Raw genomic sequence first — 26,123 nt, forward strand, 5'->3', positions numbered from 1 at the left:
CAGCTTTTAGACAATGCACAGAATTGATTACGACAAATCCTGTCCACTCTTGCTTGTCTTCTGATAGACTGAAGTTGATGCAAATGCAATGTTTCCAACTGTATTTCTCCTTCATGACCCGTGTTGGCTCCTGAGTAATAACGTGTGCTTCAACTCTTTCAATGGCTTGTATCTTTTGTGTCCTACTAAAGTGATAACGGACCAATTTCCCTCTGAGATAAATAAAGTGGTATCTAACGTATCGTCCTGTGTGAAGAAGGGATGTAAAGTTGGTGTTAGTGTGTTGTACCTGAGAGTGAGTCACCCATTTACATATACTTCAATATTAACATTACATAATACCTCCTGATCTATCACTTCCTCTCCAAATTAGCACTTTGCATCTATTTTTAGTTTAGAGATACAGAGGGGAAACAGGCCCTTTGGCCCATCGAGTCCGCACTGACCAGCAATCCCCGTACCTTAACACTATCCCACACACACTAGGGACAATTTACATTTATACCAAGCCAATTAACCTACAAACCTGTACGTCTTTGGAGTGTGGGAGGAAACCGAAGATCTCAGAGCAAACCCACGCGGGCCATGGGGAGAACGTATAAACTCCATACAGACTAGCACTTGTAGTCAGGACCGAACCCGGGTCTCTGGCACTGCAAGCCCGCTGTAAGGTAGCAACTCTACCGCTGCGCCCTATGTTGGAAAGTTACGGATTAATATGCCACCTTTCGAATAATTCATTAAACTGAAACCTCGACTAACCTCTCATAAAAGATTCCATGCATTATTTGAAGAGAAGTCTCCACTGTGTTAGGGTCAGTTCCTTTCCTCCTCTCTGCCCACATCACAACAAACAGATCACCTGCTCATTATCCTTGCTGTTTGTGGGTTCCTACTCTGTATACATTGGCAGCCTCATTTCTCACAGTGATCTGTAAGGGGTTTTATTGCCAGTAATGTCCTTTCGGTCATGCTGACATGGTGAAAAGCACTGTGTTAGTGCAAATTATTTATATCTTTACTGATTTCAGATTTTATGTATTGGAATCTGTCAAATCCTAAATAAAAATGAACCTGACTAACCTTTTATCTGCCACACACTCCCAGCAATCTATTGAGTAATCTGTCATGGAACTATTATTGCTCAAATGTGTTTTACTCGGTTATCAATCCTTTACAAAGCACAAAGTGCTGGATTCCACTATCTGCAGTCACTTGTGTATCAATCCTTTGCCTCAGGTACCTATCTGCACTTGAACTTGCTCGGTTACTTTCACTATCTACTCATTAATCAAGTGTTTTGCTGTTTAGCAACATTCAGGAAAATCTGTTTTATCTTCATTTCATCCATCACTGGCAGATTTATTTACACAACTGGAGTTTCTCAAGTACTCTTTGTGGTGTTAAGTTCTAAAATCAGACCTCACCTTCACATCTGGCTGTTTGTTGAGATTTACTGGTTCAAGCCTTTCCCCTTCTTTCAAAATTTAATGCTGCCATTATTCTGATTGATGGTGAAAGTTTAACATTCTATCTGTTGGGATTGGATGTACAGTGGACCAGCCCATTATCCTTTTGTTTCTGGAACACAGAATGCAGGGGTGAATGCTCCACTTCTACTCATTTTGATAACCCAATGTAAAACACATTGAGAACAATCCTGATCATCATTCCAATTGCTAATATCTTAAATGCACTTTGCTCATATTTCTCTCCAAGGACCTGCATACAAAATCAAGGCTGACGTGCCAGTGCAGCATCGATCTACTGCTAAATGGTGGCGGTTCCAGCTCTTTGGCAAAACTTAAAACCTAACCTCCCTCTCCCTGTTTAAATGGATGTAAGAGATGCTATTTCCTTACCTGAAGAAGGTCCCTCGTATTCGTTTTCTGCAATCTTGGAATAAACGTCTCAACTTCCAATGTATACTCAAAGCTAAGATGGTTAGACTTTTAGACAACATGGATGATGGGAAATAGGCAGAAAAGTGGAATTGATGCCAAAGATCAAATTTCAACCAAAATTTTATTGCCGATGATACAAGGAATTGCAGATCTTGAGCAAAACTCAAGGTGCTGGAGGAACCACGGAACTGTGAAGGGAGAGGTCTGTGTGGAAAGTGGAAGGGGTGGGGATGGAAAGATGTGATTATTGGTGGGATCACGATGAATGTGGCAGAAATGTTGGAGAATGATGTGTTGTTTGCAGAGGCTGCTGGGGTGAGAGGGTTGATGGCTGGAACATACTCGTGGAGCAATATCGCCCAGTAGTATTGTTATATCTTATGATCTCCAGAGTCTGGATGAAGAAGCACATTGTTTCATAATTCTAGTTTGCCTCCTCAATAATCATACTAATGCATACTTAATCATTTTTGCAATGGTCTGCCAATGAGCATATCCCATCACCTGCTCTCATTACAACTCTGTACATTACCGTTACAGTTTATTACAGTTAAGTTCATTGTCACGTGTACCGAGGTACAATGTAAAGCTTTTGGTACATGTTATCCAGTCAGTGGAAAGACAATACACGATTACAATCAAGCCATTTACAGTCTATAGATAGATACATGAAAAGGGAATAATGCTTAGTGCAAGGTAAAGCCAGCAAAGTCCGATCAAGGTTAGTCCGAGGATTACCAATGAGGTAGATAGTTGTTCAGCATTGCTCTCTGGTTGTGGTAGGATGATTCAATTACCTGATAACAGCACGTAATGAAACAGGCCTCAGGTCTTTAGACTTTTAACTCCCATATCTGGACTATTAACATTTAACCCACTACCAACTCTATTATAATTTGGTTCGCCGTTTCTTTCATTTAACCTCTGGTGTGGCTTTGCACTAAATATCATGGCAGTTTCAAAAAAATCATGTTCCTGCATTTTGAAACTTTCTCTTATTTCCCATTTTTTGAGTGCAGGATAGGAAAACGGTACAGAAAACTGCAGAGGAGGAAAGTGAGGTGGAAATAATGCTGCAGAGAAATAATCTGAAAAGTAAAAGACTGGGAAAAACATACAAAGAAGGAAAGATAGCTAAGAGACAGACCGACTGAGTAACCAAGGGCATCACTAAGCAGTTTACAACCAATTAAGCCCTTTTAAAATGTGGTTGCTGCCATAATACAGGGGAAAGTCAAATTACACAATAATAAAGAAAACAAATTGTAATAAATTAAATTATGAGATTTAGTCCTCTGCAAACCTATTTCAGGGATATCAAGCAGTACCCTGGAATAGAGTTAAAAGGAACTGCAGCTGCTGGAATCTTGAGCCAGACACAATATGTTGGAGGAACCCAGCGAGTCAGGCAGCAACTGTGGAGAGAATGGACAGGCGATGTTCCAGGTCAGGATCCTTCTTCAGAAGGAGAGTCCCAACCTGAAACATCACCTCTTTTTTTTCAAAACACCATTGGTCTGCCTATTGTTCCCTCAGAACATAAACACACCAGTGGTGCAATTAGTAGAATTGCTGCTTCACAGCATCAACAACCCATATTCAATACGGACCTCTGGTGCTATCTGTGTTTCATGTTCTCTCTATTTTCCCTGGGTGCTCCAGTTTCCTTTCACATCCCAAAAGCATGCAGGCTGTGGGAAGTCCATTGGCCACTGTAAATTGTCCCTGATTATATTGTTGAGTGGGAGAATCTGGGAGAACCTTATTGGAATGCAGGGAGAAATAGGTTGCAGGGAAAGTGAGTGGAAAATGGGATTATTCTGTGGAACGGCATAAACTCAATGGGCCGAAAGGGCCTTCTACAATGTCTTAAGAAGAACAGAAATCATAGGAATCAATCCAGTGAATCGTCAGTGGACACCTTCACTTGAATCCTTTGCGTTCAGAGGAGGTATGTTTGCCTTGCAGAGAGAGAAGAAAAAGTAAGGCAGAACGTAAACGAAGACAGAGCTACCGAAAGATTTACAATGTGGGAAACAAGGGGACAAAAGAGAGAGTTAAAACCTTGCCTTGAATGTGCTCATGTTTTATGCCACTCATTCTCTCTTGCTGAGTCAGCGTTGATAAATACAGGTGTGGAACATGTGACCTGGTGGGAGGCCCCAAACATCTGGCCTGGGTTTGAAAGGGCCATCTGGATATTATTTACAAAAACCCTACCATTTTAGGAAATGGTACAATTTATTCTGACAAGAAAAAGGTTAAAAGAAATACTTTGTGAACTACTGAAAAATAGGAATGCAGTAATATCAAGGTAGAAATTATAATGGGAATTGTTTCATGAGATGTTCCAAAAAATTAATATTAGTATGGGACTTTGGAACTAAAGGAGCCATAATATCAAGGCATCAGGCTAGAAATTTGATGGCTCCTTGCCAATTTATCAGTCACAAAACCGCACCTGAACATCCAATCTGATGGATAGAGTTTGGTTGCACACTAACAAATGTGGCACAATGCTGCACCTTGTAGAACCACTGCCTCATAGTGCAAGAGACCCAGGTTCATTTCTGATTTTGTACCCTGTCTGTGTGGACTTTGTATCTTCTCCGTGTGACTGTGTGGGTTTATTCTGGGTGCTCTGCATTCCTCGCACACTCCAAAGGCATGCGGGTTGGTAGGGTAAATGGTTGGTCAAGGCAGCACTGCCAAAGTTCCCCCATGTAACAATCGGGAAGGAGATAGGTAATCTGAATGAATCGTTCAAGAACAACATCCTTGCTTTTGTAAATAAAAACAAAGGGGAATTGGACACGGGGAGAGAGAATGTTGCTGCTGGGGAGGAGGAGTGCAGCACGGTAGCGCAGCAGTAGAGTTGCTGCCTTACAGTGAATGCAGCGCCGGAGACCCAGGTTCAATCCCGACTACAGGTGCTGTCAGTACGGAGTTTGTACGTTCTCCCCGTGACCTGCAAGGTTTTCTCCGAGATCTTCGGTTTCCTCCCATATTCCAAAGACGTACAGGTATGTAGGTTAATTGGCTTGGTAAGTGTAAAAATTGTCCCTAGTGTGTGTAGGATAGTGTTAATATGCGGGGATCGCTGGTCGGCGCGGACCCGGTGGGCCGAAGGGCCTGTTTCCACGCTAAACGAAACGAAACTAAACTAAACTAAATTGATGTGACTGCATCCTAAAGAACTGACAAGGAACTGACATGGATCCAATTGGCCAAATGGCCAAATGGCCTCCATCAGAATCAATATAAGATCACGCAGTGATGAATCTGGCTTCCTGGCAACAATCATGTCTCATTTGTCCTGCACCGATGCTGTCTTTCTTCCAAATGAGGCATCAGGATATGAGCTGGCAGTTGACTATCAAGGCTCACCTTATGGATCTTGATGGGAGCTTGCTCACGGCTACAGAACAGGCAGACTCTGAGAACCACATGGTCACCAGGAACGTTAAGAGCAGAGAATTTTAAATTCATAGAGTTATAGGTGGAGTCACATAGTCATACAGCCGGGTCTCTGGAATACTGGCCCAGCCAGAGTCGACAGATCCGCTCCCAAAGCTTACTTCTGAGGTCGACTTTGCGGGCGGGTAGCTCGGCCCCACTGCGGCCTAGGTGGACCGTTCTGGTACTATTCGACTCTTATCGGAGGCCCTGACCTGTGTTGATCAAGCAAAACGGATAATCCAGAAAGGCTCTGGAACCAAGGTTTAGTTTAGTTTAGAAATACAGCGCGGAAACAGAACCTTCGGCCCACTGAGTCAATAGACAATAGACAATAGGTGCAGGAGTAGGCCATTCAGCCCTTCGAGCCAGCACCGCCATTCAATGCGATCATGGCTGATCACTCTCAATCAGTACCCCGTTCCTGCCTTCTCCCCATACCCCCTCACTCCGCTATCCTTAAGAGCTCTATCCAGCTCTCTCTTGAAAGCATCCAACGAACTGGCCTCCACTGCCTTCTGAGGCAGAGAATTCCACACCTTCACCACTCTCTGACTGAAAACGTTCTTCCTCATCTCCGTTCTAAATGGCCTACCCCTTATTCTTAAACTGTGGCCCCTTGTTCTGGACTCCCCCAACATTGGGAACATGTTTCCTGCCTCTAATGTGTCCAATCCCCTAATTATCTTATATGTTTCAATAAGATCCCCCCTCATCCTTCTAAATTCCAGTGTATACAAGCCTAAGAGTCCGCACTATCTTACACACGCACAAGGGACAATTACCACTTACACCAACCTACAACCTGTACGTCTTTGGAGTGTGGGATCAAACCAAAGATCTCGGAGAAAATCCACGCTGTCATGGGGAGAACGTACAAACTCCGTATGGACAGCACTCAGAGTCGGGATTGAACCACCATAAGGGAGCAGCCGTGCCACCGGGTGTCACCAAGGTTGCCTGAAAATCAGCGCTGGACCTGTACCAGCGTTGTACACAGTCCTGTGGGTTTATCAACCAGCTAGGTTGTAATTATTCCCAGGGTATCTGGTCATTCATCTAATTTGCTGTTTGTCGAATAAAATGGATGTTGTGATTGGCTGCATAACAGCAGGATAGTGCTTCCATGAAAAATCTTTTGCAAATCCTTGAAGCAAATAATAAAATGTCACATAGACAAGAGCAACTGCTTTGAACAAGAAAGAATGATGTTTAAAAATGCATAAATGTTTTAATTTTAATTCTCGGGCAGATCATAACTGCAGAGGTTGACAGATGGTGGCTCTGAATGTTTAGATCGAGAGTAACTGCTTGACACATAATGGGCTATCATGGCCAATACCTTCATATGCAGTGCAATAAGACAACATCTGCTGGAGCTGGATCTGGCACTAACATCCCACATACACTTTGCTCTAAAGATAATTTAGCACTTAAAAAACGATAAACATGAATGACGTGTACTTACATTTCAGGTCATTTTTTTCTGCACGAAATCCAATGGCCGAGAATTGAAACACAGTTCCTATTTCTGGTGTTCAAGATGAATGTGAGGAATTCCTAGCTTAAGTGTAGAAAGGCTTACATTTCTCCTTACTCTACTACTAAAATGTGGCTCACTTTCAACTTGGGAACATTTCCTTAACGCACAATGAAAATCACACTTCTGGGAGTATAGGAATGAAATGGTGTCCATTCAAAGTGTTTCATTTTTAATCTGTTCAATGGCCCTTCTTCTTATCGAGTCCACATCACAAGATTCAAAATTGTACAGCCGGGGCTGAACGCACTTCTCAACATCTGCGTACAATTGTGGTTCTTGTGATTCTTGTGTGTGGTGGTGGAAAGATTGGTGGAAAAAGGGCCGCAAGGTGAATGCTCTTTCCTTGACCCCTTCAGAGGCCCTGAAAGGCATTATATGAATGAAGATTTGAAACATAATGCTCATGAGAGCGTGACGTTTACACTTGCAGCTGCTGGAAAGTGTAGGAGTTGGGTGGGAGGGATTGGTAAACTTCCAAATTACTTTCCTTGCCATTTATTTAAACCCATTTAATCTCTAATATCCCTTTGTTAGGTCCCATATTTTATCTTTTAATTTCACATATGCAAAATATTGAAACTTGCCACCATCTCAGATGTAATTAATTTTGAGGGTTGGAACCCATTATATCATTCCATCAAATACACCCAGCGTTCTCTGTCTTGGTTCATAGAGAAATGGCCATTCATTGGCAGCATACCGTAGGGCAATTGAAGCTACCAGGAGTTGCCCCAGCAGGAATGGTCCCCCTCAGAAAATGAAATCGAGAGGAATTAAAGAAAATACAATTAAAAGTGGTAAGGCGGGGCAGCAATTAATGATAAACACAAAATGCTGGAGTAACTCAGCGGAGCAAGCAGCATCTCTGGATAAAAGCATTCCTTCTCTCCAGAGATGCTGCCTTTCCCACTGATTTACTCCTGCATTTTGTGTCTATCTTCAGAGTACACCAGCATCTGCAGTTCCTTCCTAGTAATTAATGATGCCACTTCACAGCTTCCAACATCTCCATTCAATCCTGTCCTCACATGGACTTTGTGTGGGATCTACACTTTTTTTTTGTGATCACATAGGTTTCCACAAGATTCTTTGGTTTCCTCCCGAGTCCAAAGACGAGTGGTAGGTTAAATGAGATCTGAAAGAATTAACCCTTAGTATAGTCAAGTGGTAAAGCCTTCTTCTTGAAATGCAGCCTCTTTGCCTGCGCACACTTACATGCCTTTCTTAACGTGTTATCCACAGAGTTCTCAATCCCACAAAGAGCACAATTGCTCCGTTAAATTGGCTTTGACCTCCAGGGGGATTCCAGCTGACTCCAGCCACAAAATGCAGAGTTCAAACCGCTGTAGCTGGGACATTTCCTGCACTTGAGGCATCACGAAAGGTGCGTCCTTTAACCATGGAGCTAATGTCAAGAGATAATAGCCCAGAACTTGAAGACGGTGGCAAAATAATGGCACTCACTGGAATCTTTGAAGGGAAATCCATATATCCACAATTTGTCAGAGGTTTGCTTTTTCCAACGGGGGGTTGTCAGATGTCAGTTCAGGATAATTCCCATTACTCAGAAGCTTTGACATCTCCAAACCAGCTGAGCAGCCAGTCATATAATGCATTACCACAGACTGCATATACAAAAGCAAAATGCACAATTATTAGTTTACTTTTTAGTCATTACTAGTCCAAATGGACCCGTTGGGCCCAAACCTCTCCTGCATTGGTGCAGCACCCTCTCCTACCCCCTCCCGCCTCCGTCCACTCCCCCTCCCCCTTCCCCTCTCCTCCCCACTTCCCCTTCCCCCTCTCCATCCCCCTCAACCCCCCGTATCCACCTTCCTCCCCCCTCCCTCCCTCCCCCCGACCTCCCTCTCCCTCCCTCCCTCCTCCTTCCCTAGGAGATAGATTTAAACTTTAAAATGTGAATAACTTAAAAAATATAACATCAATTTCAATAAAACTACTTGCTTTACCATTAAAGCGATGACTGTGAGTAAGGTGGGCCTAAAATTGTCAAGCTATCGTGTACCATTTTGGCTGTAGTTCGATCACAAATAAACAAACAAACGAGAGTTTTAGTATATAGATATGTAGTGCTAAAAGCGGATAAGGACATATAAATATGAATATGATTAAGATAGAAACTGAAATTTCATAAATATTTAACATTCTTTTTTATAATCTTAAACGTCCTTATATTTTGAAATATTCCAGAACCACAGAAGAAAATTATGATGATCATCATAATGGGTGGTGCAGTGGTAGAGATGTTGGTTCACAGAAACCCAGGTTCGTTCGTGACTGCTGTTGTTATCTGTACAGAGTTTGAACGTTCTCTCTGTGATCCTATGTCATGAACTCAATGTAGGATTGTCCAGCCTGCTTCAGGCAGGTGCCCCTGTCATGTTGAATCATCGGTTTGTTTCCACGAAATAATGAAATAAGAGAATGTACAAACTCCATACAGACAGCACCTGTAGTTTCATTTGCAGGTGATACTAAGCTGGGGGGTAGTGTGAATTGTGAGGAAGATGCAATAAGGCTGCAGGGTGACTTGGACAGGTTGTGTGAGTGGGCGGATACAGTTTAATGTAGATAAGTGTGAGGTTATTCACTTTGGAAGTAAGAATAGAAAGGCAGATTATTATCTGAATGGTGTCAAGTTAGGAAGAGGGGATGTTCAACGAGATCTGGGTGTCCTAGTGCATCAGTCACTGAAAGGAAGCATGCAGGTACAGCAGGCAGTGAAGAAAGCCAATGGAATGTTGGCCTTCGTAACAAGAGGAGTTGAGTATAGGAGCAAAGAGGTCCTTCTACAGTTGTACCGGGCCCTGGTGAGACCGCACCTGGAGTACTGTGTGCAGTTTTGGTCTCCAAATTTGAGGAAGGATATTCTTGCTATTGAGGGCGTGCAGCGTAGGTTCACTAGGTTAATTCCCGGAATGGCGGGACTGTCGTATGTTGAAAGGCTGGAGCAATTAGGCTTGTATACACTGGAATTTAGAAGGATGAGGGGGGATCTTATTGAAACATATAAGATAATTAGGGGATTGGACACATTAGAGGCAGGAAACATGTTCCCAATGTTGGGGGAGTCCAGAACTAAACTAAACAAAACGCGAGACATATTTACTGAATGGATGTCATGCTGGCTGCTTTTTACAGTTCAGTACTGGTCACAGTCCAGTTTTTCATTGAATCTTTCAAGTACCAACATGTTGGAAATCAGAAAACATCTGCTTCTTTAACATTAATACAACTCTCACATGCAGAAGTTCTGCTTGTCAGGAATTTAGTAGCTATTTTATGGCAAACATAAGTAGTAAAAAGGGAATAAAATAACTGCCGTTTATGTTGTATCTTCCGTGACCCGAGGCTGTCCCAAAATATTTTGTAACCAATTAAATACTTCTGAAGTTTCTGGAAATAGAGCAAATAATTTACACGCAGCAGAAAAAGCGACTTGATAATAGACATAAAATGCTGGAGTAACTTAGCGGGACAGGCAGCATCTCTGGAGAGAAGGAATGGGTGACGTTTCGGGTAGAGACCCTTCTTCCATTCCTTCTCTCCAGAGATGCTGCCTGTCCCACTGAGTCACTCCAGCTTTCTGTGTCTATCTTCGGTTTAAACAGCATCTGCAGTTCCTTCCTAAGCAACTTGATAATGATCAATTATCAAGAATTGGCTGCTAAAATATGTCATGATTCCCAACGTTCATGAATGACGGCCCCATTTAGTCACATACGGTGGAATATATATTGAACACTGCCTCCCTCTCCACACCCTCCTGCTCCTCCCACTCCCCCACACCTGCCCCACGAATGCTTGATGATGACACAAGCCTCTCTTTTTTAAGAAATTTGAGGCTTTTTTGGGGGGATTTGCATGAACTTGCATGGATTTGCATGAGAGTTAGATATAGTTCTTAAGGCTAACGGAATCAAGGGATATGGGGAGAAAGCAGGAATAGAGCACTGATCTTGCATGATCAGCCATGATCGATTTGAATGGTGGTGCTGGCCCAAAGGGCCGAATGGTCTACTCCACCTATTTTCAATGTTTCTATGTTTTAACTGCTAGCATCTAAGATGACTAGGGGGCAGAATTTATTTTTCATATGTTGGTGAACATAGCACCTAAATCACCTCATAAAATATCAAACCCTTGAGTGGCCCTTGAAATCTGCAATGTGCAACCTACCCAGTCCCTAAAAGGGTCCCACAACCCAAATTTAGGAACCCCACTCACCTGTATCCACCTATCACTTGCCAGGCTTTGTTCCATCCCAACCTGTCTTTTCGAGTTTTTCCCCTTAACTGCAATCAGTCTGAAGAAGGGTCCCAACCTGAAACATCACCTATCCATCCCCCCCAGGGATGCTGCCTGACCCGTTGAGTTACTCCAGCACTGTGTTTTGTCCAATTTTGGGAACTGTTGAGTTAGGCCTGGTGAGAATACCATTGTTTTTCCAATGACCCATTTTAACTGCAAATGACAGAAGACTGGTTGGTTGGTTCAATACTTCTACGTTTAGAAATTTATGCATTAACTTCGCAGCACTGAGAGGTTATAACTTCACGAATAGCGGAACAGCTGGAAAAATCCGGAAAAATAAATGGAATGACCAAATAAAAATTCTTAAAGTTTGGAAGGGTTCAATAGAATTGGTGTGGAGACTACATTTCCTATCGTGGATGAAACCAAAATAAGGAATCGTGAATCCGAGACAGTCACTGATAAATTCAAAACAGAATTCAGGATAAAGCCCTTTACTCAGAGATCAGTGACTCATGTGGACTTCTTAGGCCTTAGTTGAGTGTGTCAGTGGAGATACAACTACAAGGAAACTCAATGAATCCAGTCCGGAACACTAAAACAGAATAGAGACAATAGACAATAGACAATAGGTGCAGGAGGAGGCCATTCGGCCCTTCGAGCCAGCACCGCCATTCAATGTGATCATGGCTGATCATTCTCAATCAGTACCCCGTTCCTGCCTTCTCCCCATACCCCCTGACTCCGCTATCCTTAAGAGCTCTATCTAGCTCTCTCTTGAATGCATTCAGAGAATTGGCCTCCATTGCCTTCTGAGGCAGAGAATTTCACAGATTCACAACTCTCTGACTGAAAAAGTTTTTCCTCATCTCAGTTCTCAATGGCCTACCCCTTATTCTTAAACTGTGGCCCCTTGTTCTGGACTCCCTCAACATTGGGAACATGTTTCCTGCCTCTAACGTGTCCAACCCCTTAATAATCTGATACGTTTCGATAAGATCCCCTCTCATCCTTCTAAATTCCAGTGTATACAAGCCTAGTCGCTCCAGTCTTTCAACATATGACAGTCCCGCCATTCCGGGAATTAACCTAGTAAACCTACGCTGCACGCCCTCAATAGCAAGAATATCCTTCCTCAAATTTGGAGACCAAAACTGCACACAGTACTCCAGGTACGGTTTCACTAGGGCCCTGTACAACTGCAGAAGGAATATTGGCGTTAATGGCTTCTTGCAGTTTTACCGGTAGAGATTTTGTGGATCCACCCGGAATGGGCATTTGACCATCTGCCAATATCCCTTTGGAAAAGGGTTTGATGTTCCTCTTTACTTGCAAGGCTAGTCAGTGCCATCTACTGATAGGAAACTGCACTGTAAATATGATATCAAACTTTACAAATTCTTTGCATTTTGCCATGTTTTTGTGTACGAGGTATTTTGTTTGTTTGTTGGTTAAAATTCCTGAGGCTCAGCGTGATCCACTGTGCTTGCCACAATTTCCTGATGTTTGGCTCCAAGGTGCTCTCTGTCGTTGAGCAAGCGCAGTGACTTCAAATACCGAGCAGTGCTTGTGTTTTGTGCTACTTGCTCCTGATCACTGAAGCTGATGAATGGTGTGGACCTTGCAGGCTACCTCTGAGGGGTGCAGGCCACCAAATGATTTAGAAAGAGCTCGATCTTTCCAGGGCTGCGAGATTGGTGTTTACATTTTCTGTGACTGTGCCCATGTTCCAACACTTCTTGCCACCAATGTTCTCACGCCTCAGCAATCACCTCCTGACCGACTACTTCCTCTGCACTGGGTGTAAATAAAGCAATGTATTCCTGCAGCATTCCATTACGGGTGCCCCAGAGCTCCTGAGAATCGGTAATTTTTATCAGTAACTGAGTCAAATCCTTAGAACGTCAGGTATTGAGTGATGACTACAAAACAGGACAAAATCTAGGAGTTGAGGAAGGTGTCTCAGACTGATAGAAAGTCCTATAATGAGGTAGCCCAATAATCTGAGATGAAGCCTTTGTTGCTAATTTGGGGGTGGGCAAGATGCTCTCCCCGCATCTCGCATCTTTATTTCTAGTTGTATCTCCCTCACCTCTGAGGACCTATCCATGTTCTCCAGGATACTGCATGACCTATTGAGTTACTCCAATACTTTGTATCTTTTTTTTGTAAACCAGCAGTTCTACTCTGTCTTGCAGTTCTACTATGACTTGTAGTTCCTTCACCTTGGTGATCCTGTCACCCATTTCTGATGACTTGGATGAAGGGATTAAAAGTACCATTAGCAAATTTGCTGATGATACAAAGCTAGGTGGCAGTGTGAACTGTGAGGAAGATGCTATGAGGTTGCAGGGTGACTTGGACAGGTTGTGTGAGTGGGCGGATGCATGGCAGATGCAGTTTAATGTGGATAAGTGTGAGGTTATCCACTTTGGTGGTAAGAATAGGAAGGCAGATTATTATTTAAATGGTGTCAAGTTAGGAAAAGGGGACGTACAACATGATCTGGGTGTCTTAGTGCATCAGTCACTGAAAGGAAGCATGCAGGTACAGCAGGCAGTGAAGAAAGCCAATGGAATGTTGGCATTCATAACGAGAGGAGTTGAGTATAGGAGCAAAGAGGTCCTTCTGCAGTTGTGCAGGGCCCTAGTGAGACCGCACCTGGAGTACTGTGTGCAGTTTTGGTCTCCAAATTTGAGGAAGGATATTCTTGCTATTGAGGGCGTGCAGCGTAGGTTTACTAGGTTAATTCCCGGAATGGCGGGACTGTCATATGTTGAAAGACTGGAGCGACTAGGCTTGTATACACTGGAATTTAGAAGGATGAGAGGGGATCTTATCGAAACGTATAAGATTATTAAGGGGTTGGACATGTTAGAGGCAGGAAACATGTTCCCAATGTTGGGGGAGTCCAGAACCAGGGGCCACAGTTTAAGAATAAGGGGTAGGCCATTTAGAACAGAGATGAGGAAAAACTTTTTTAGTCAGAGAGTTGTGAATCTGTGGAATTCTCTGCCTCAGAGGGCAATGGAGGCCAATTCTCTGAATACATTCAAGAGAGAGCTAGCTAGAGCTCTTAAGGATAGCGGAGTCAGGGGGTATGGGGAGAAGGCAGGAATGGGGTACTGATTGAGAATGATCAGCCATGATCACATTGAATGGCGGTGCTGGCTCGAAGGGCCGAATGGCCTACTCCTGCACCTATTGTCTATTGTCTATTGTCTATTGACCCTCTCCCAAACATCCTCCCTTTGTTGCGATCTACCCTAGCCCCCCCCCTCCCCCCCCCCTCCCCCCCACCACCACCCTCCCATCCCCAACGCCCACTCCCTCCCCAATTTCCGTATTCAACCCTATCCTTTCTCAAATTTCACTCTTCACAGTAGTGACACATTGCAGAGATGAAGGCTCTGGGTGCTTTTTCTCAAGTAGGGTCTTGGCCCGCAGAATAGTGTGACTTGGATGAAGAAGGGAAGGTGGGGTACCTTGCGCAAAACCAGCTCTGCCTGCCCTCAAGTGAACAATTGCGGTTCAATCACAGATCATTGGGCTACCTCATTATAGGACTTTCCATCTGGGACACTTTCCTGAACTCCAGTATTTTGTTTGTTGCTTTGTGGTCGTCCTTCCATATGTGATGCTGTACATATTTGACTTGGAGCCTCAAGTTATTCATGGAAATTACCGTTTCACACAAGCTCTGGGGAACTTGTACTCAGCCATTTTGGACACAAGTGCAGGCATACAATAGTGTATGCACAGCTAGTGCTGAGAAACTCTGGATGTGTCACTTTAAGCCCATAGTCAAGAGCTTGACATTTATTGGGTAGCTACGTTGATTATTAAGCTCAGGACTTGAGTTCTCATCCCATCATGACAACTCCCATGAGTACGGATGCTCCAAAGTGTGTGAATATTCCAAAAATAATTCCCCTCCATTTCTTCAAAATTGTGGTCATTAAATGTTTTATGTCCATCTGTTGTAAAAGACAGCATCATGTCTTAATATCCAAGATGTGGTAGATAAACTGTTATGTTGTCTATATTGAAACAGTGACTATAACTCAAAAATACACCCTCTACTGAAAGCATTTGGGGGCATACTGTCATCATGAAAGGCACTTTGTAAATGTAAAGATTTCTTACATATTTGTCTTTAATTTCTCTTCAAAGGAGAAAGAAGGTTGGACTGGCACTAACTGAATAGGGCACTTGCCTATTCTCTTTAACCTGGATTGTGCATTTTGTTTCAGTGTGTCTTACGGCAGTAACAGCTGATATAATCTTCACCTTGGATGAATCATGGAGTATGGGAGAGGAAAACATCCAGAGGATCAAAGAATTCCTCAATGACATCATAACTTCATTCAAGAACATTCCGTTAGGGAAGGAGGGCATCCGATTTGGTGTCACACTTTACAGTGACCATCCTAGGTAACCAAACATTTCCAGCTTCCTTTTATAATTTCACCAACCATACAGTTAGATCAGCAATCTCCTTCCCTTTGTTCAATCTCCTCCACAAATATGACCTTCCCCATCTCTGCAAACCTCTTTTGTCCTGCCGTCCTCCAAGGTCCCATATTTCCACTTTAAAAAAAAAATAGGTGCAGGAGGAGGCCATTCGGCCCTTCGAGCCAGCACCGCCATTCATTGTGGTCATGACTGATTGTCCCCAACCAATTACCCGTGCCTGCCTTCTCCCCATATCCCTTGATTCCACTAGCCCCTAGAGCTCTATCTAACTCTCTCTTAAATCCATCCAGTGATTTGGCTTCCACTGCCCTCTGCGGCAAAGAATTCCACAAATTCACAACTCTCTGGGTGAAAAAGTTTTTTCTCACCTCAATTTTAAATGGCCTCCCCTTTATTCTAAGAGCCCCTGGTTCTGGACTCGCCCAACATTGGGAGCATTTTCCTGCATCTAGCTTGTCCAGTCCTTTTATAATTTTATTTGTTTCTATAAGATCCCCTGTCATCCTTCTAAACTCCAGTGAATACAAGCCTAGTCTTTTCAATCTTTCCTCATTTGACAGTCCCGCCATCCCAGGGATCAATCTCGTGAACCTACGTTGCACTGCCTCAATTACAAGGATGTCCTTCCTCAAATTAGAAGACCAAGACTGTACACAATACTGTACACTTCTGGCTTAATGCCTCATGAATATTCATCCTCAATTGATGGGTAAGCTCTCAACTAGTTGACTTGAAGTAGTGAAGTTCCCTCCCTAAATTCGCACTACTTGTGCAGCAATTTCACCTTCAATTTGCCACAGGTGTCTTTCCCAAGTAAGGTAACTAAGAGGGATGTTTTGTGCTACAGGTTGCAGTGTGTATGAAATAGTATAGAGGTGAGGAAGAGGCAGGACGAGATATGTTAGATATTGTTCTCCTTGCAGCAAAGAAATACATCTCTTCCCAAAGGAGAGATCTGATAGATTTCAATTTTAAAAGAGTTTTCGCGTGAATCTATACCCGGTGGTAAATTGATAACACGAGGCAACAGTTTTGTGGTAACAGGTTATTTTCTGAAAAGTTGGTGGATGTAGATTCAATAGGAAATTTGAATAAAAATACATAGATTGCGTGGCTGGGAGGGCAGAGCTATTTGGATCCTCTTCCATACCCCAGGAAGCGTGCACGTTGAAGTAGCAGAGAAGGTTCCCCAATGTCCTGGCCTTTGTTCATACTTCAACTAAATCCGATGATCCAGTCATGATCATCTTGTTGCTTGTCGGAGCTTGGGAATTTGGTTCTTGCATTATCTGCAATGCACTTTAAAAAAAGTGAGGGCTTGAGGTTATGAAAGGCAATATAAAAGTGCAAGATTTTCTTTTTTCCAGGTTATGCTATTGTGTGCTTGCAGCTTATAGATCGAAGGAAGGAAGGAATCAGAGATTTTTGAACCTAGTACAGTACAACTCAGGAACAGGCCCTTCAGCCCACAATGACCACCTAGAGCATGATGCCAGGTTAAGAAATCTTCTCTGTCTGCACATGAACCATATTCCTCCATTCCCTGCATACCCATGTGCCTATCTGAAAGCCTCTTAAACTGCACCCCTGGCAGCGCGTTCCAGGAACCTAGTTCGGTCATCATTTCATTTCTAATTCCTCTCATGTTTGGAGTTAGTTGCCCAACAGACCCGCTCTCTCTCCCAGCTCCCCCTACTGAAATTGAGATGCCCTTCCTACTGTAATATTTCAGTTGTGCTCCTCAATCTCCCTCTCTCTTGTGATATTCAGTTCCTTCTTTCCTTTAGTCAATCTAGGATACGTCCTGCTTGGCGATCCTATACCCTCAGTTAAATGCCAAGAATAATTTAACAGGTTATGGGGCGAAGGCAGGAGAAAGGGGTTGAGAGGGAAATAGATCAGCTGTGATGGAATGGCGGAGTAGATCTGATGGGCCAAATGGCCTAATTCTGCTCCTAGAACGTATGAATGTATGAACTATGAGATTGTAAATGATATTGCGTTAACATCCATAAGAAAACAAGATGACTGGTTTGTGTTTGACCCAGATTTCTTACCTTACCTCTTGTTTCTAGAACAGCAATTGCACTTACTGACTATGTGAGGATTGAAGATGTGTTGGTGGCCATCAGAGACCTGACATTTAAAGGGGGGAACACCAAAACAGGAGCCGCCCTCGACTTTCTCATGGAATCTGTATTCAGCCAGTCAATGACTAGAGAGGACACGCCAAAGGTTGGTAATACTTCTGAGCGCTGTCGTATGATCACCTTTGTTCCATGTTTTGCTCCCTTTGCAGTGAAGGATGTGAGTATTCAGGAGTGGGAAACTTGCTTTTTTTTGGCATCGAATTTTTAGTACCAAACACACTCAAGGCAATTATAGATGAGCTGTGTACAACTCTACCACATCAGTGAGATTAAACACATCTTTCCTCGTGAAGACCCAAACATCAGTGTAACATTTTGAATGTACTACTTGAATGGGCGGTGGAAGTAAATTCAACAATAAATTTCAAAAGGAATACAATAAATTCTTGAAGAAGAAGCTACTGGCCTATGGGGAAAGGTGGTTTGGCAGTTTTATAATGAGCTTGGTGCAGGGCTGATCTCTTGTGTTAGTTAAGGCTCCAAGGCCAATGTATTCTTGCTAAACTGTTGTGCCTAGAACTACTCATGCTGCTTCAAGTACGATCCAAGCAGGGTTTTCCATAGGTTTTGTCTTCTCTCCCAACATTTTCTGTACCTTAACATGCCATTTTAATGGCCTGTGATCAACCATGATCATATTGAATGGCGGTGCTGGTTCGAAGAGCCAAATGGCTTAATCCTGCACCTATTTTCTTTTTTTATATATAAAAAAATACTTCATTCAAGTAATAAATATTTACAAAACATCTTCTTTTCAAAAACCCCATCTGACATTTCCGGAGGTTACACATTCAATGCAGATATTCATTTCCAAATGTACACAGAAATTTACACAGAATCTCTTATTTGGAGGGGCGTCTCCACCACACCCTGCCCCCCATGTCCAGCAGCGGAAGGACCCTAGACTGTGGTCCTCCCCATTTGGATCTCAAATGCTTTCTAGCTTTTTACCATCTAGAGCAGACACGTTGCTCTACACCTTAGGGCCAATGTGGATCTTTAAGGTCTTTTTGTAACTTGAAGCTTTAGTTTCCATTGTTTGAAATGCTATCCATCTGTGAGCCATTGGCAAAATTGGATATGTGGCGTTTTATTCCCTCATCCATTGCATTGATCTTGTCAATCTGAACAATATCCCTAATCTTTATCTCCTTAAGCTTAACGAATTTCGTAGCCAGATTGGGAAATTACCTCTAAAGCCATAAGTTTCAACTTGAGCTGGCAATCTCTAATGAGGTCTGGAGTTCACTTTCACTGTACTAAGCTTTTCACTGTACCTTGGCACACGTGAAATTGAATGGCGTTTTGTACAGGTAGGGTTGCCAACTGTCCCATATTAGCCGGGACATCCCATATATTGGGCTAAATTGGTTTGTCCTGTATGGGATCGCCCTTGTCCTTTATTAGGCCTGGGGGCCGCTGTAGGCCCGGACAGTGTAGGCCTGGACGCCCGGGCACCGCCTAATGGAGGTTGCGGAGCAACCCGCCTCCCGGCCCGGGCGGCCGCCGTTGATGGAGCGGGGGCACGTGGCCTCTGGCTGGGTGAGATCACGTGGGGTGCGGGCGATGACGTCACCTTTTGTCCCTTATTTGGGAGTGAGATAGACAATAGACAATAGACGCACGAGTAGGCCATTCTGCCCTTCGAGCCAGCACCGCCATTCAATGTGATCATGGCTGATCATTCTCAATCAGTACCCCGTTCCTGCTTTCTCCCCATACCCCCTGACTCCGCTATCCTTAAGAGCTCTATCTAGCTCTCTCTAATGTATTCAGAGAATTGGCCTCCACTGCCCTCTGAGGCAGAGAATTCCACAGATTCACAACTCTCTGACTAAAAAAGTTTTTCCTCATCTCTGTTCTAAATGGCCTACCCCTTATTCTTAAACTGTGCCCCTGGTTCTGGACTCGCGCAACATTGGGAACATGTTTCCTGCCTCTAACATGTCCAACCCCTTAATAATCTTATACGTTTCGATAAGATCCCCTCTCATCCTTCTAAATTCCAGATAGTTGGCAACCCTATGTACCGGCCATCCCTGGATATGTTTGCCTGATCTGTGGACACCTCTGCAAATGAACAAGTTCCCATAATATGATTGAATTCAAAAGAGCGGCCTATGTGTGTGCTTATTCACAAAATGCTGGAATAAGTCAGCAGGTCGAGACCCTTCTTCAGACTGATGTCAGGGGGGGCGGGACAAAGGAAGGATATAGGTGGAGACAGGAAGACAGTGGGAGATCTGGGAAGGTGGAGGGGAAGAGAGGGACAGAGGAACTATCTAAAGTTGGAGAAGTCAATGTTCATACCGCTGGGCTGCAAGCTGCCCAGGCGAAATATGAGGTGCTGTTCCTCCAATTTCCGGTGGGACTCACTGTGGCACTGGAGGAGGCCCATGACAGAAAGGTCAGACTGGGAATAGGACCTATGTGTGTGCGATCATTCCTAGTATTCACAGAACCGCTTTCCTCTTCCTCTCCACATTTAGTAATTCTTCCTCATCAGTCTACTGTGATGCCATTTGTTTCCAACTGCCACTGTGCAGTTATGGTTACAATGCCCAGTAGATTTTGTGTATTTTCCGACTTATGGACAAAATCGACATGGACGCCTGTAAAATCGGAAGCCAACCGTTACCTGGGGGATGACCTGTATAACTGTAGATGTCTCTAAAAAAAAAAATACAGGCTTGTGAATGCATGACCTTACCAATACAAACGCACGCAGATTTTACGATCAGGTGGAAGTCTTCAAGGTATTCAGTTGCACTATTACTATTTATAGACCAGTGATGTTTTGACAGCAGATGCCAGACTAGCTTTTATACAATCCCTCAGTTTACCTTCCTTATCTTTCCTCACAACATAATGGCATGTAAAATGTTCCACTCAAAAAAATTCCAGAGACCAAAGAGAAAATTGGAGCTGACATCTGCAGTGTTCTCACATACTTCCCTTAAAAGCCTGTGGTCTAAACCACATAGCCCAGGGGGTTGTCATTTTTTATTGTCTTCACTTGTTATTTTGCTAATGTTAAATTTTACGAGTCTCTCTCTCTCTCTCTCTGATTCAAAACCAGTTTTCTCAGATGAGCAACTTGCAATTTGGTTTCACTGCTAAGACTACCAAAGCAAAGCTACCATCGACATGTTGTTATTTATAATATGAGTTGAAGATACCCACCGTGTTGCTTACATCCTTTTTGTACTCATAGATTTGTAAAAATTGGTTCACAGAATTTACTTTCGCTCTTTCTGTTGTGGTTCTTATATATTTTGAAGTGGCCTCTGTTGTACTTCGTGGTCCGGTACCTGTTGTACCTTTTTTGTGACTCTGGAAGGACCACGAGTACACATGTTTATGATGTTATCATGGTGCAGCTTGTACTCCAGGCTGTTTGTTCCAAGGCCGCCTGGATCCAGAGTGACCGCCTAATCACACCAATCACTTATATACACAGGCATACAAAGTATACATGTTTATGACTACACAAAGTAGTCCCAGCAATATCACAACATCCCCCTTGTCTTATATATTACAACATCCCCCTTGTCTTATATAAAATTGTTTTCTTTACCATTCGAGGGCTAAAATATATTTAACAAACAAAACCAAAACACCATTGCTTTTTGCAAACAAAACCAATAACACAACTAAACACAATTGCTTTTTTCGCCATCATGGTGGTCACTCCTCTGCAGAATTTCACTCATCTCCGTGTGGTCACTCACTCCGTGTGGTCACTCATCTCCGGGTGGTCACTCATGTCCGGGTGGTCACTCACTCCGTGTGGTCACTCCACAGATATATACATATATACAAAAGCATCAAATATAATACATTAAGCTTTCAGTACACAGATCACTACACAGGTCATTAAACACAAAATATTCACTTTGTTCCATATCTTCCCCTCAAGAAGACGTGCTGTGTAGATCAAACGTAGTGTAGGCCCTAGATGCTCCACCACCATGATTTGCCTGCCACTGCTGGCCTCCCACTGCTGGGCTCCCACTGCTGGGTTGGCACTGCTGGGCTCCCATTGCTGGGTTGGCACTGCTGGGCTCCCACTGCTGGGCTGGCACTGCTGGGCTCCCACTGCTGGGCTGGCACTGCTTGGCTCCCACTGCTGGGTTGGTACTGCTGGGCTCCCACTGCTGGGTTGGCACTGCTGGGCTCCCACTGCTGGGTTGGCACTGCTGGGCTCCCACTGCTGGGCTGGCACTGCTGGGCTCCCACTGCTGGGCTCCCACTGCTGGGTTGGCATTGCTGGCTCCCACTGCTGGGTTGGCACTGCTGGGCTCCCACTGCTGGCTGGCACTGCTGTAATCGCGGTGCGATCGCGCCTCCTCTGCAGTGCTCCCCGGCAGCTGCCGCTCAACTTTTCGAACGTGCTGCCGCTGCGCGCTGGCCCCGCCCACAGGTGCTCCCCGGCCCCGCCCACAGGTGCTCCCCGGCCCCGCCCACAGGTGCTCCCGGCAGCTGCCGCGCATTTCCAAGGCGCTGCCGCTGCCTCGGGCCCAGGGCCGTCCCGACTCTACGGTCGATGCGCCTGGGTAAGTATGTAGTGCCTCGGCCTTACCGGCCGCCGCACCTCCGCGGGTGGTCGGTCCCTCCGGTCGCCGACCCCCTCAGGTCGCCGCACACCTCCGTGGGTGTCGGTCTCTCCGGGGCTCTCCCGGTCGCCGCACACCTCCGTGGGTGTCGGTCTCCTCCAGGGCTCTCCCGGTCGCCGCACACCTCCGTGGGTGTGGGTCTTCCCCGGTCACCGCACACCTCCATGAGTGTCGGGTCTCCCGGTCGCCTCCGGTCTCTCCCCCACGAAGCAGTCGCAGGCTCCCAATCTCGGGCCTGCACAGGTGCTGGGGCGTGATGTGGGCCTTCACACACCGCCTTCAGCAGCTTGCAGCGTCACGTCGGCAGCTCGCCGCTGACTACTGAGCAGGTAAGTCTACCTACATATATTGGCCCCTTACCGAGCGGGAAACTTTTTTCGTTCTTCAGGGCTCTATCTTATCTTCCTGTTAACCTTTTTGCTGGGTTCCTTTTTTTTAACCTTCTTTTTTTTTTCTTTCTTACGCACTTGTTAACTTTTTTTCTTGGGGTTTTTGTTGTTTTCCTTTTCTAGGCTAAACACCAAAACCACTGCCATCATGTTGTTCTTCGTGGTCCGGTACCTGTTGTACCTTTGTTGTGACTCCGGACGGACCACGAGTGCACATGTTTAAGATGTTATCATGGTGCAGCTTGTACTCCAGGCTGTTTATTCCAAGGCCGCCTGGATCCAGAGTGACCGCCTAATCACACCAATCACTTATATACACAGGCATACAAAGTAGTTCTTGGATACACAAAGTAGTCCCAGCAATATCACAACAGCCTCCTTCTTAGCTGCAACTGTTGCGTGAGTTTGTGCTCATGTAGCATGGATTTGTGCATTAGATGCGACTCAATACAACGGCTATTCAAGCCTTTAACCAATGCTTCTGCAATCAAACCACATTTACCTGTAAAATTCCCCAAATTCAGGAGCACCTTCTGATAAGCCACCTGTCTCTACACTGCACTGACGGACCCTCGGAACTCCAACAGGCACAGCATGGACTTCTGCAGGCTTCCCATTTTTTCCCCCCAGCAAAATGTTAATCCTGGTGTAGGTTCAACATCCGCAATGAATCCACAATTCAGTAAGAAGAGATTTTTTTTGCTTGAGTCAGTAGCTTCAAATTCCTTGGCATTAACGTCTCAGATGACCTGCTTGTGGGGCATAGCGCATAGATGCAATCATGAAGAAGAGAGCCAACAGCGCTGCTTTCCTAGAGGTTTAAAGGGATTCGGCATGTCATCAAATATTCAATCTTCAACAGATGCACTGTGGTTACATATCCTGAATGGTTACACCATGGCTTGAAACAGCAATTCCAAACAGGAGCACAAGAGCATGCAGAGAGTAATGAACTCAGTCTGGTCCACCACAGGCACAGTTCTCTCCACCATCAAAAATATGTACAGGAGGAGCTTCCTCAAGAAGACGGCGTTCCTCAAAGGTCCCCACCATCCAAGCCGTGCAACTCTTCTCTCTTTAACTATTGGAGACAGAAACCTGAAGACCCACACCACCAGGTTCAGAAACAGCTACTTTCCTACAACCATAAGGTTCTTAAACAGGCTGATCCTGAACACCCTAATCCTATCTCGGCAACGGAGTGCTACAGACCACCTCTTGCACTAACATGAGATGGTTTTCTAATTGTATTTTGCACTAATGTCTTGTTTTAGTTCTGTCTTTTTCCTTTTCACTGTCTTGTATAACATGTATAATTTATGTCTTTGTGCGTTGTTTGACTCTAAGTGTCTGCTGCAAGCAACATTGTCATTGTACCTGTATCTCTCCGTACTTGAGCTCAATCAATTCAACTTGACTTGTCAACCTCTTGTATCAAGGTCCTGAGGAACCTCTTCTGTACACTTCCCTCCAATCTGGAAATAACAAAACCTCTCACAACTACTTTGTGCACTGTTCTTTAGCCAGTTTTCTACCCAGCTCTGCTTCGGATCTTTCTATTCCAGAGCCATTAATCTTGATAGCAAGCTTATTATGCGGCACCTTGTTAAATGCCTTTTGGAAGTCCATATGTATGAACTCCTTTTATGTTTGTTTTCGATCTTATTCTCTATCTTTGCCTCTCTTACTTCTGCTGAACAGAATTGTGAACGAGCCTAATTTATAATTCTGATAACAATCCGACATTTATCCTGGGCTCAGTTTTGCTGTCTGTCTTCTTGGCCATCTATGGAATTGTAACTTTGATTTCCCTGTACTTTTCTCTTATGGAACTGAATCATTCCACCTTTCACCATTTCCCATTGTCCCGTATATTTTTGCCTGACAACTTTAAGTTACCTGTGCCAGACCTGTTCTCGTTTCAATTGAAAATAACCCCTTTGAAATTGCCAGTCTTTATCATGAAAGGGTCTATGGTGTTTGCAGGATGGTTCCCATCAACACTTGCTCCACTTGGATGGCTTATTCCAAGTAGGAATGTTACCTTTCAAATTGGATCAGAGAGACTTCGATCAAGAATACTTTTCTGAACATAATTCAGAAACCCCACCCCATCGTTGCTCTTTCTTGTGGAGCTATCGTAATCTATATTTGAATACTTGAAGCCCACTCTGGGCTTGTTTTGAGCATTCCTGTATGTTACTGCATATTTGCTCCTCAATATCCTTGAAAATAGGTGCAGGAGTAGGCCATTCGGCCCTTCGAGCCTGCACCGCCATTCAATATGATCATGGCTGATCATCCAGCTCAGTAACCTGTACCTGCCTTCTCTCCATACCCCCTGATCCCTTTAGCCACAAGAGCCACATCTAACTCCCTCTTAAATATAGCCAACTATATGCCTCAACTACCTTCTGTGGCATGTAGAATGATCTCAGTCGTGTTATCAGCCTCTATTGTTCCTTCCTTCTATACAGATGGTTTGTGCCTTTGACCTCTCTTGGACATCCTCTCTCCAGCACTGTGATATTTTTCATCATCAATTCTGCTACTCTCTGCTTCTATCTTCATTTTCTCTCTTCCTTATTTTTCCTAAACCCCTGATTGGAACGTATTCCAGACTTTTTAATACCTGGGAAAGACACAACGTGCTGGAGTAACTCAATGGGTTAGGTAGCATCTCTGGAGAAGATGACTAATTTCCTTGTATCTTTGGTTTGAGCTGAATTTCTGAGAGTGCCTCAACATTATACTCTCAAGTGGTTAATTGCTTTCCTGTGGAGTACCAGTTTGGAATTTACATAATGCACCAAGACATTGTGTTTTCTCTTAGTCTGGTTCTGTGTAAAAATAAGCACATATAGTATATGTTCTGTTATTACTTATTTCTCCCAATCCCATTTGCACCTTTCTTCTCCTTTTCAATGCTACCTTCATGTGAACACTTTGTGGCAAATCAGTTGACACTTCTGCCTCTCCTGCAGCATTAGCAAACCTCCAGTGACAACATGAGTCCCATCTCTGCTGAGATGCGATTTATTTAGTATGGTCCCAAAACTGTAGATGTTGAAAGCTCTCTCTCCGACATCCTCTTGCTGGTCACACCATTATCTGTGCTATCCTTCTACTGCTGTGCTCACTGATGGAAAACACAGGAAATAATTTGGGACCTGCTTCTGCATTGCTTGACTCATTTGTTAAAATCCGCCCAGAAGATCGCATTTATTTTTTGTTGAAGTCACCCCAGTACCAATATTTAGTTTAGTTTAGCTTAGAGATACAGCAAGGAAACAGGCCCTTCGGTCCACTGAGTC

General features: G+C 44.1%; 1 protein-coding gene across 1 annotated transcript in view; it reads left to right on the forward strand.

Moving 5' to 3' along the window:
- The window catches only part of col7a1l (collagen type VII alpha 1-like), a 265,380-nt gene that overhangs the window by 16,008 nt on the left and 223,249 nt on the right, over nt 1-26,123 (forward strand). Inside the window, exons 3-4 of the mRNA XM_078419535.1 lie at nt 15,432-15,612; nt 17,730-17,889. Of these exons, the coding sequence (XP_078275661.1) occupies nt 15,432-15,612; nt 17,730-17,889 (341 nt within the window). The remainder of the gene's footprint in view (nt 1-15,431; nt 15,613-17,729; nt 17,890-26,123) is intronic.

Source organism: Rhinoraja longicauda, chromosome 23, assembly GCF_053455715.1.
Source record: "Rhinoraja longicauda isolate Sanriku21f chromosome 23, sRhiLon1.1, whole genome shotgun sequence".
NCBI classification, from domain to species: domain Eukaryota; kingdom Metazoa; phylum Chordata; class Chondrichthyes; order Rajiformes; family Arhynchobatidae; genus Rhinoraja; species Rhinoraja longicauda.